Genomic DNA, 12,305 nt, shown 5'->3' with positions numbered 1-12,305 from the left:
AAGTGGACATAAGTATCTCTCTCTAACTTGGAAACAATCTCTAATTGATAATCATTTTCAAGTATTAGATTAGGTTCCTATAAGGGAGTCTGACTGGGTAAACAAATTACTCTTAAAGGAAGGATGCATGCCTATCAGTAAATGGCAAGCAGAAAACAAATTTATAGGTATCCTTAGAGATTGCTTACCTCATATTCCTTGTCAGAGTTTTTATTGTTTTACCATACATAAATGTGTGTGTGTGTGTGTGTATGTATGTATGTGTGTGTGTGTGTATATTTCTATATCTTATCTCTCTATGTAATGTGGATATGTATTACTGCTTTCATTTTAGTGCTTTTATGAGCTTCTTTTGTATTTGAACAAGTAGAACTGATTCTATATCTGCTGTGTGTGTGTGTGTATGCGTGTGTGCACATGTGTGTATTTGTGCATAAATATTTTTTTATTTTCTCAGTTTTCTTCCTCTAGAAAATTCTTACAAGTACTCATTCCTTTTATATTCAAATATGAAAGTAATTCTTAATATTACTTTCTTCACAGCCTCCTTTATCTGTCTGTTTCTAAGACTATAGATGATAGGATTTAAGAATGGTGGAACAATGGTATAAAATACAGAAAGAGTCATCTCCTTAGCTACTTCCAGTGTTAGTACTGGAGGTCTTAGATACACATAGGCAGCAGAACTAAAAAACACAGACACCACAATAATGTGAGGTATGCAGGTGGAAAAGGCCTTCCCTCTCTCTCCTTTGACAGGAATCTTCAACACAGCTGATAATATTCGAACATATGATATAGCAATGAATACAAAGCAGCTAAAACTGAGCCCAATGGCAGTCAGGAAAAGTAAGAGTTGGTTGATAAAGGTGTCAGAGCAAGAAAGCCTCAGCAAAGAGGGGATATCACAGAAGAACTGAGGTATGACATTAGAGTGACAGAAGGACAGCTGGAAAGTTTGAAAAGTGTGCACACTTGCAAGGATAAGAGAGCTAAGTAGGGAAGCCAGTGTCATCTGAACACAGAACTGGTGGTTCATGATCACAGTGTAGAGAAGAGGCTTGCAGATGGCCACAGAGCGGTCCTGGGACATGATGGTGAGAAACTGAATCTCTACACATGCACAAAAGAAGAACAAAAAGATCTGTGCTGCACATCCGGGAACAGAAATTTTCCTGTGATCAGTGAGAGAGTTGATACAAGCATTGGGCACAGTAACAGAAACGTAGACCATGTCTAAAATTGAAAGATTCCTGAGGAAGAAGTACATGGGTGTATTCAAGGTATGGTCAACCGTAGTAACAATGATGATAATAAGATTCCCTAGCAGACTGCCCAGGTACACCAACAGGAACAGCACACTGAGTAGGATCCTGAGCTCCAAAGACTTAGCAAAACCTTCCAGGAGAAATGTAGTCACCAGGGTGGAGTTGGCCATAATCTCAAAGTACAAGTTTATCTGAAAGAGAAAAGAACCAACTGAGAATATCTTAAATTGTTTGATAGATCACTAGCATTTGTCTTGAAACTGTTCATTTATGTTCTCTAAAACTGAACATTATGTGTGAAAAATCAAGTAATTTTTTCTTGATTTGCATATGATTTTATTATGTTTAGCTGTTAATATGTGGCTGTTTGTCAAATTGTATGGTATGATAAGTACTTAGAATTAATTTCCATAATAATAGCTGTCACTTGAATACTATTATCTTCATAAATATTAAGTTGTTTACTATAATGTTATGTAATATGGTAAGTTCCCTTCTAGATACTCTACCTGAATCATTAGGAACACCCAGAGACATTTAACATGTGAAATATATTTTTAAAGCTGTTTATGTATACTGGACCATACATTGAGAGTCTTCACTCTCACCTATACCTATTATTCTCAAGTTTGGTCTTTTCAATGTATCCTGGATTTCGTGAATGCTTTGAGTTAGCAACTTTTTGCTTTTTAATATCTTCTTTGACTATTGTGTCAATGTCCTCTCTTCTAGCTCTTGTATTTTGGTGGCAATGCTTGTATCTGTGACTCCTGATCTCTTTCCTAAGTTTTCCATCTCCTTTTTTGTTTCCTTTAATGTTTCTATATCTGTTTTTCAATCCTGGAACATTTTGTTCAATTCCTTCACCTGTTTGACTATATTTTCCTGTATTTCTTTAAGAGATTTATGTGTTTCCTCTTTAAGGGCTTCTAGTTGTTTATCTGTATTCTCCTGTATTTCTTTAAGTGTATTGTATATGACCCTCTGAAAGTCCTCTATCATATTAATGAGATGGGATTTTAGATCTGAATCTTGCTTTTCAGGTGTGTTGAGGTATCCAGGGCTTGGTGGTGGAATTCCAAGCTGGTACAACCACTCTGGAAATCAGTCTGGCAGTTCCTCATAAAATTGCACATAGTTCTACCTGAGGAACCAGCTGTAGCACTCCTGGCCATATACCCAAAAGATACTCCAACATGCAACAGGGACACATGCTCTGCTATGTTCATTGCAACCTTATTTATGATAGCCAGAAGCTGGAAACAATCCAGATGCCCCTCAACAGAGGAATGGGTACAGAAAATATAGTACATTTACACAATGGAGTACTATTCAGTTATTAAAAACAATGACTTCATGAAATTCTTAGGCAAATGAATGAAACTAGAAAATATTCTGGGTGAAGTAAATCAGTCATAAAACAACATACATGGTATGTTCTCACTGATAATTGGATATTAGCCACAAAAAAAATGCTTGGCATACTGATGATCCAACTCACAAATCATATGAAACCCAAGAATGAAGACCACACTAAATTGTGGATGCTACAGTTCTACTGAAAAGGGGAAGAAAAAATCTCAGGAGGGAGAGAGTGAGAGGGATCTGGGAGGAAGAGAGGAAAGAGAGGGAAAAGGGGCATAGTTCTAATACAGAAAGAGATGTGGGAGAATTACATAGGGTCAGGAATTTGAAAGGAGGTATGTAGAGGAGGGAGAGGGGAAAGTGGGGGTAGCCACTAGAAAGTCCCAGATGCTATGGACCCAAGAGGTTCACCGGACCCAACAGAGAGGATATTAGCTGAAATACCCAACAAAGGAGAGATAAAACCTGTTGAAACCATACCCAGTGGACAAGCACAGCCTCCGGTTGAGAGATGGGGCTACTCACCCACCTCAAAAATAGTAATGCAGAATTTCTCCTGTCAAAGGAAATGAAGAAACAAAGAGAAGATCAGAGCCTGAAGGAAAGGCCATCTGGAGACTGCCCAATCCATGGATCCAACACATCTGCAAACACCATTCCAGACACTATTGCTGATGCCAAAAAGAGCTTGCTGACAGGAGCCTAGTATAACTGTCCACTCTGGAGAGGCTCTGTCAGTGCCTGACCAATACAGATGCAATGTGGATGTTCACAGCCAACCATCATACTGATCACAGGGATCCCATTGGAGGAGTTAGAAAGGACTGAAGGAGCTGAAAGGGTTTGCGACCGCATAGGAAGAAATACAAAATCAACCAACCAGACCCCCGAAAGTCCCCAGGGATTAAACCACAAAACACAGAGTACACGTGGACAGACCTTCAGCTCCAGCTGCATATGTAGCAGAGGATGGCCTTATCTGGTGTCAATGGCAAGAGAGCCTCTTGGTCCTATGGAGGCTCGATGACCTGGAGTAGGGGAGTGGGCAGGTGGGTGGGTGAGTGGGAGAACACACTTATAGAAGCAGGAGGTGGGAGGAATGGATGAGGGTTTTTAAAGGGGAAACTGGGAATAGGGATATCATTGGAAATGTAAATAAATAAAATAACCAATATAAATATGAACAAAACTGTTTATGTATGTATTAGCATATGTACATTTACATATGAAATGTATTTATGTTGTATAATTATTTCATATATACACATATATGTATATCCATATAGGGAGAGATGGGGGAAAGGAGAGAATGTGAGACACATGAACATAAAAAGACAAATTGGGAAAAAGAAATAAAGATGGTCAAGGTAGATGTGAGTGTGTGAGACTTTCAGAATAGGCCATTTACCTGGAAACCCAGGTAGAGTTAATTTCATACACATGAGGCAGAATATCCTCTTTTTTTGTTTGTTTGTTTGAGAAATCTTGCATTTTCTAGAAATTCATTTATATTATAGATAATAATTTCAATTTCTTAAAACCGATTATTTGGATATATGAATAGTATATTCATACATATCCACAGTAACACCTGAAATATTTTTTCTGCTAGCTGAATCCTGGAACAAAGACAACTTTATACATGAAGCTAAACTTGATACAATGCATGATAGCTTTTATGTTCTTACCAGTGTAACTCAAGTATAGCTGATGTCAAAGTACACTATGGAATCCCACACCATGATTTCATAATAGTGATCCAACTGTCAAGTTCCCTGAATAATGCATGGTGCAGAAACACTAAGTTCTAAAATTAATGATCAGGAATAGGGGCGTTAATGCAGAGTTCAAACTGCATGGAATTAAAGGTAAATTCCCATTAGCTTAATGAAATAAGGTAACACTTTTTGTCAAATCCTCATGACAAACACTAATGATTCAACATATTATGAAACACTAATGGTATAAAATTGTATATATTATAAATGCTGTAAATGTGATAAAATTAATTTGCAATGAAATAGCTTAACAGTTCAACAAAACAAACGACCTGTACCCCAATCCTCCCAGGAGAGACACAGCCTCCCCGGACTGCTGACACATCTAAGATGATAGGTGAAACAACCACTCCTGCCCAATACCAGGCCCAAGTGAGACCAGCTCGGAACTCACAGGACCCAGCAATCTTGGAGCAGCCAGATATCCGAACCTTAATGTTTCCATCTGCGCCATAAGCTGATCCTGTACCACAACTATAAGCACCTCAACCACCCAGAGAGAGCTTGTCTCCCAGGTGTGCTGACACACATAAGACCATAGGCTCAAAGAAGGCTCACAGGAAGGACAAATTCCAGTCAGAGACAACAAGACCAGCAAATACCAGAGATAACCAGATAGTGAGAGGCAATTACAAGAATATAAGCAACAGAAACCAAGGCTCCTTGGTATCATCAGAACCAGGATCTCACACCACAGTAAGCTCTGGATATCCTAACACATCTGAAAAGAAAAATACGGATTTAAAATCACATCTCACAATGATGATAGAGGACTTTAGAAAAGACATAAATAACACCATTATAGAAATACAGGAGAACACAGATAAACAGGTAGAAACCCTTAAAGAGGAAATACATACAAGTCCATTAAAGAAATACAGGAAAAAACAAACAGGTAAAGGAATTAAACAAAACCATCCAGGATCTAAAAATGGAAATAGAAACAATCAAGAAATCATAAAGAAAGACAACCCTGGAAATACAAAATCTAGGAAAGAGATCAAGAGTCATAAATGCAAGCATTACCAAGAGAATACAAAAGATAGAAGAGGGATTCTCAAGTACAGAAGATACCACAGAAAACATTGACGAAACAGTCAAAGAAAATGTAAAGTGCAAAAACTCTTAACCCAAAACTTCCAGGAAATCCAGGACACAATGAAAATATCAAACCTAAAGATAATTGGCATAAAAGACCGAAGGTCCCCAACTTAAAGGGACAGTAAACATCTTCAACAAAATTATAAAACAAAACTTTCCTAATCTAAAGAAAGACATGGGCATGTTTATGAAGCATAAAGCATGGCATATTACAAGAAGCATACAGAACCCCAAAAAGATTGGAATAGAAAAGAAATTGGTCGTTACATAATAATCAAAACACCAAAAGCAGAAAACAAAGAAAGAATATTAAAAGCAATAAGAGGGAAAAAGTTAAGTAACATATAAAGATAGACCTATCATTATTACATCAGGCTTCTCAACAGAGACTCTAAAAGCTGGCCAGATGATGCTGGCCAGATGCTATACAGATCCTAAGAAGACACAAATACCAGCGCAAGCTACTAAGCCCAGCAAAACTCTCAATTGCTGTAGACGGTGAAACCAAGATATTCAATGATAAAATCAAATTTAAACAATATCTTTCCACAAATCCAGCCCTTCAAAGGATAATAGAAGGAGAATTCCTACACAAGGGGGAAAACTACACTCAAGAAAAAGAAAGAAATTAATCTTTCTTCAACACACCCAAAAGAAGATAGTCACGCAAACATAATTCCACCTCTAACAACAAATATGACAGGAAGCAACAATCACCGGTCCTTAATATCTCTTAACATCAATAGATACAACTCCCCAATAAAAAGACATAGACTAACACTAGATATGTAAACAGGACACAGCATTTTGCTGCATACAGGAAACACATCTCAGTGACAAAGACAGACACTACCTCAGAGAAAAAGACTGTAAAACAAGTTTCCAAGCAAACAGTCCCAAGAAACAAGCTGGAGTAGCCATTCTAATATCGATAAAATTGACCTATTACTTATTATTACTCATTCCAAATTGTTATCAAAATGTTACCAAATGTTATCAAAAAGGATGTGGAACAACACTTCATACTCATCAAAGGAAAATCTACCAAGATGAATTCTCAATTCTGAACATCTATGCCCCATATACTAGGGCACCCACATTCATAAAAGAAACTTTGTAAAAGGTCAAAGTGCACAGTGAAGTTCACAGAATAATAATGGGAGACTTCAACAACCCACTCTCATCAATGGACAGATCATGGAAAGAGAACTAGAAAATATCATCTTAAGTGTGGTAACCTAGTCACAAAAGAACACACACAGTATGTACTTACTGATAAATAAATATTAGGAAAAAAGCTTGGAATATCGAAGATATAATTTACAGACCATATGTAGCTCAAGCAGAAGGCGGACCAAAGTGTGAATACTTCTGTACTACTTAGAAGGGGGGACAAAATCCAGTATTATAGGTAGGGAGGGACTTTGAGAGGAATAGAGGAGGGGGAGAAGAAAGAAGTGGAGGCAGAATTAGGTGTGGGAGGAGATGGGGGAGATGTACTGAGGGTCAGGAAACTGAACAAAGTTATGTAGCAATGGGGCGATGGGGAACTGAGAGTATCCAACAGAAAGTCCCAGATGCAAGGAAAGCAAGAGGCTCCCAGGACCCAAAAGGGACGAAATTAGCTGAAATACCCAACAAAGTGGAGATAGAACCTGTAGAAACCATATCCAGAGGTTAGGCATGGCTCCTGTTTGAGGAAATGGAGCCACCCACTCTTCTCAAAAACTTTAACCCTGAATTGTTCCTGTCTAAAGGAAATACAGGGACAAAGAATGGAGTAGATTCTAAAGGAAAGGCCATCCAGAGACTGCCCCACCTGGAGATCCATCCCAGATGCAGCCATCAAACCCAGTCACTATTTCTGACGCCGAGAAGTGCTTGCTTACAGGAGACTGATATAGCTGTCCGCTGAGAGGCTTGGTCAGAGCCTTATCAAAACAAATGTGCAAGCTTGCAGACAACCATCAGAATGAAAATGGGAGTCCCAAGTGGATGAGCTAGGGGAAGGACTGAAGAGGCTGAATGGTTTTGCAACCCCATAGAAAGAACAATACCAACCAACCAGAATCCCCCAGCCCAGAGCTCCTAGGACTTAACCACCAACAAAAGAAAACACATGGAAGGACCCAAGCTCCAGCTACAATGTAGCAGAGAATGGTCTTATCTTTTTGTGAAGGCTTGATGCCCTCGAGTTGGGGAATGTTAGGGTGGTTAGAAGTGAATACGTGAGTTGGTGGGGGAGCACCCTCATAGAAGCAGGGAGGAAGTATAACATTTGAAATGTAAATAAATAACCAATAAAATTTTTAAAAAAGAGTTGAGCAAAGCAGCTATGAAACAGACAAAGGCAAGTAACAAAGCAATGGCAAGTGATGAGAAAGAGACAGTTACTCTTTTTTGTTGAAAGAGTTACATGTATTTAATAATTCATTTTGAAATCTTCAAAATTCTATCAGAATGAAATTTACAAAGGGTAAAGAAAACATTACTTAGAGATATTAGCTCATGAACATTATGTAATGTAATACTTATTTGAATCATTTATTGTATCTAAAAATGACAATAAAATGTTTTGTCCAATACAGATAGAACAAAAATATTCTTGCCACTAGATATATTAGTATGGAATCTCTTGAATAGATCATTTTATCTGTACTATACTGTATTTAACAGATATCCATCAAGATCAAAATCTACAATGCTCACAAATTAGTTGACAGTTATGGTAAAGTGAGCAGTATAATTAAAATGTAAAACTAAATTAAAGAATACATCCCAGCCAGGCGTTGGTGGCGCACGCCTTTAATCCCAGCACTTGGGAGACAGAGGCAGGTGGATTTCTGAGTTCGAAGCCAGCCAGGTCTACAGAGTGAGTTCCAGGACAGCCAGGGCTACACAGAGAAACCCTGTCTCAAAAAACAAACAAACAAAAAAAGATGAAGAATACATCCCCTAACACATTTCTAGTTGTAGTACAAAAGACACTGCAAACAGGTTTTGTTAGTGGATGAACTGCCTTGAAAATGTTTAGAAACCTGGCAATGTGTTCCAAGTCACCTGTAGCAACAGTGTAGAGTAACAGTTTGGAATGAGTAAGTGGGGGATCAGACAAGGAAGCAGCATCTACCACATTTTAATTATACCTGCAGTATGCTACAGAAAAGGAAGGGTGGTTGTCACATACAGAAAGCATCCTTTCACAAAGCACCCTGATGATCATGTCAGGATGGTTATGCAACACCAGTTTTTGGGAAAAGTACATGGTGGTCTTGGGTTTAAACACCACACAATATTGAACAGCTACATCTAGGTACTTCTAAAAAGTGTCATCTGCATGAATATTGTAATTTTTCAATATCCATGCAAAGATTTTAAAAACATTATTTATATACTTCCAATATAAATATCATGTTGAAATTTAAACGACAATATAGTAAGCAGAAAGTATGCACAAAGTGGTTTTACATTAGGTCTTTGAGAAGTTTGTGCCACATCTATAAAGGAATTATTCAAAGGAAACTAAAGTAAGTGGTCACTAAGAACCTGAGTAGATTTATGATAGTCTTGTTCTTAGGAGATCCTTTACAATTGCTCCAAGATAGTACAGAACTTAGGTTAAAAAGTTATTAATAATGAGTCAAAGATCATTACCAAATAAAAAGGCACTAAAAACTAATTAAAATTATAGATATCTGTGCTTTCAACATCTGAGCATCTGATTATAAAAGCAAATTGAAAGATTTTAAATAAATATCCCAATGAAAATATTTAAAAGATTTTAATGTTCAGCCTTCAATCTTACTGAAATTGAATTTAAAAGTCTTAAGTGTGAACACTATATACCAATAGAATCTAAGAAAAACATATGAAAAAATTCTCTGTAAATTATCAGAATAAATCCACACAAAGTGTTCCCTTGTGATAAAATTCATCAGTTGTTAAGCCTGGTAATCACCAGCTGTGAAGACATCTGCATTCCATCTTTCATTCATCTGCAACAGTATGGATAGTCTTGGAAAATATTACACTGAGTGAAACAAGTCTGGTACTTCATATGTAGAGGTAAAATAACTCTTAAGTTAAAAGACAAATCAAACTAATCTACATTCCTTTTCCAATTCCAAAATTAATTAGAAATCAATGATGAAATAGAAAAATATTATAAATGCCTATAAATTACATTTTCAAATAGATTAAAGAAGATATAAAAACAGCTTAGAAAATACAAGTCAAATAAGTACGGTATGACAATTATTGTAATCAACAGCTTCATCACTGAATGACAGTTAATAATAATGGTCATTAAATAATAATGTTAGAGAAGAAACACAAAGAACAGATTTTATAAAAACTGAAAAACTAATAAACCAATATAGAATAATGAAAAGATATGCTATGTAAATAAAATTAGAGAAGGATATTAAAATTATGTTACAGCAACTAATGATTATTGAGAACAGGAGCATTAGCCAAGATGAAACTTATAACTAGTTATTAAGTTATAAAGTTATTATTCCTAAGACTATCTAAATATAAACAAAGAAAATATATGGATTCTTCATGTTGTGCTTATATATTTGTGTGTGTGTGTGTGTGTGTGTGTGTGTGTGTGTGTAAGAATAAAGAAAATAGGGCATCAATTTGAGAGTGTGGTATACTCTAGATGTTAGAGATGAGGGGATGTGGAAATGCCTACAAGGACAAAAGGGAAAGTGGGGAATGATACAATAAAATTTTAAGTAAAATTTATTGAAAGAATAATCAAAATGATGACATAGAAATCAAAAGAAATAAGATTATTATATGTATGCCAACAAGTTCAATAATCAAATGTGATTTAATTTCAAGAATTATGCGATTTATGTAGACTTACCTTTTGTCAAACAGTAGCAAAATACGTTAGTTTCAGAGAACATATGTAAAAAATAAGGACATTGGCTAAGAATTTATTGCCCTAAAAAGAATTTAAAGATCACATGTTTCCAAGAATAAATTCAATAACATTGAGGAAAATTTTATTTCTATAGTGATTTAACACTAAGAAAGGAATATTAATAATGTTATCAAGACCTAAATACCAAAACAAGAAAATGTCACCAAAACAATATGAATGCAGGTGAATAATCATGATAAATTTAAAAATATTGAACAAGTATTTACAAATATTTGTATTAAATACGTCAAACTTCTTTATCAAGCATAATTTATTCTTGCATTGGAAAAAATTTTAACATAAGCATTCAATAATCCTGACATATTAATAGATTAGAAGATAAACAAATCACATGTCAATTTCAACCAATGCAGAAAATTATTGTATTAATATGCAATATCATTAATTTATAAACCTTTTAATTTTCTACAAAAGGGATTGTTTGTACTGTGAAAGTACAGTCTTCTTCTAAGGTTTGACACAATGCAAAACTGACACTCTTGTTTTTACCACTGACCATCTTATTGGGAAACCTTTCCAGAGCATGTACACAAAAAAATAAAATTAAAATACTTGAAGTATTCCATTGGGCTTCAGTGTGGCTTATTTCTGTTTGTTAATTTTTGGTTTTAAATTACAGCATAATTACATTTTCCCCCAAACCCTCCTTTAAATACCCTCCTACTCGTCTTTATATCCATAGTCCCTATTTTTAAGTAGTTAGTGCATGTATAAATTACTTGTATATACATATATATTCTTATTAAGCTTGTACAGTCCGAATATTTCTTGCATATAAGTTCTCAGGAACAGTCATTTAGCATTTGACAACCAATATAATAAGTTTACTAGGTTCCTTTAAAAACCTGTTAGCATTAATAATATTCAAATATTACAGTGTTTAATTGGCAAAAGTAAATATTCATGTTTAAAAAACAAGCTGTCACTATGTTAATTCCAGTAGAAATATGGAAGTAAATTTATTATATTCTAATGGTCTGAATTTTTCCTTCCATGATGGATATTGATATTTGCATACTTTTAGAACTGGTACAATACAGATGCATTTAATATTTTTTTATTAAAACCATTAAAAACTTGAAAAAAATATACAAACATACACATCAGCATCATGCGTAGTAGCAAATGATGGAGAAAACACAGAGCATAAAAGACAAATATCTGCTTTAAATAAACATGTCAAGTTCTTTATGAGCCTAGAGAAAAGAATGAATTTGATGGGAGGAATTAAAATATACTAACACTTCCTATCATCAAAATAGATACAAAACAAGTTATCTTTCCATCTATAAATGTAATTTTTAAACTTACGGTGAAGTCTGATGATAGGTTTTAGGTCAGTCTTAAAAGTAATAATTCATGTTTATGAATAATAAGGTTAAAGTTTATAAATTTTTTATCCATTTACTTTAAATTTTATTACTTTTATTTTAATTTTTTTAAATACATACTTAAATTTCAGCTGAAAGCTATGATAGTTGAAATGGAATTTTAAAAGGTGAGTTTAAAAAGAGTGAACATTCTCTTTATCAGTATTTATGGGTGGTTTTGTATACATGATACATTAAGTATCATGTCTCTCTTTAAAAAGAAACTATATATGATTTCCACATAATGAATATATATTTCCATCAAAATAAAATACCATCAAAATAAAATACACTAATAAAAGTCTTCATGACTCAGCCCCCAGGAGGGAAAAAGAAAGATCTTTACAGCCATTGGGAAAGGGACTAGAGAGCTAGCCCAGTATTTAGCGATGTTTGCTGGTCAGGCAGAGGAACTGGGATCAGATTCCAGCATAAACATAGTGAACTAAGGGAATGGCATACAACT

General features: G+C 35.2%; 1 protein-coding gene across 1 annotated transcript; it reads right to left on the bottom strand.

Moving 5' to 3' along the window:
• Nucleotides 1-478: 478 nt before the first annotated feature.
• Nucleotides 479-1,438, bottom strand: LOC114627092 (olfactory receptor 14C36-like). Its single transcript, XM_028774766.1, has one exon. It carries the CDS (start codon nucleotides 1,436-1,438, stop codon nucleotides 479-481), a length of 960 nt encoding a protein of 319 aa, XP_028630599.1.
• Nucleotides 1,439-12,305: the final 10,867 nt, after the last annotated feature.

Source organism: Grammomys surdaster, unplaced genomic scaffold, assembly GCF_004785775.1.
Source record: "Grammomys surdaster isolate TR1022 unplaced genomic scaffold, NIH_TR_1.0 242, whole genome shotgun sequence".
NCBI lineage: Eukaryota > Metazoa > Chordata > Mammalia > Rodentia > Muridae > Grammomys > Grammomys surdaster.
Note: the sequence above shows the minus strand (reverse complement) of the source record. Positions and strands in the feature narration are given on the sequence as shown.

What these genes read in the sequence shown, in the direction of transcription:
- LOC114627092 (XM_028774766.1), bottom strand. Translation starts at nt 1,438, where the DNA reads ATGGCCAACTCCACCCTGGTGACTACATTTCTCCTGGAAGGTTTTGCT.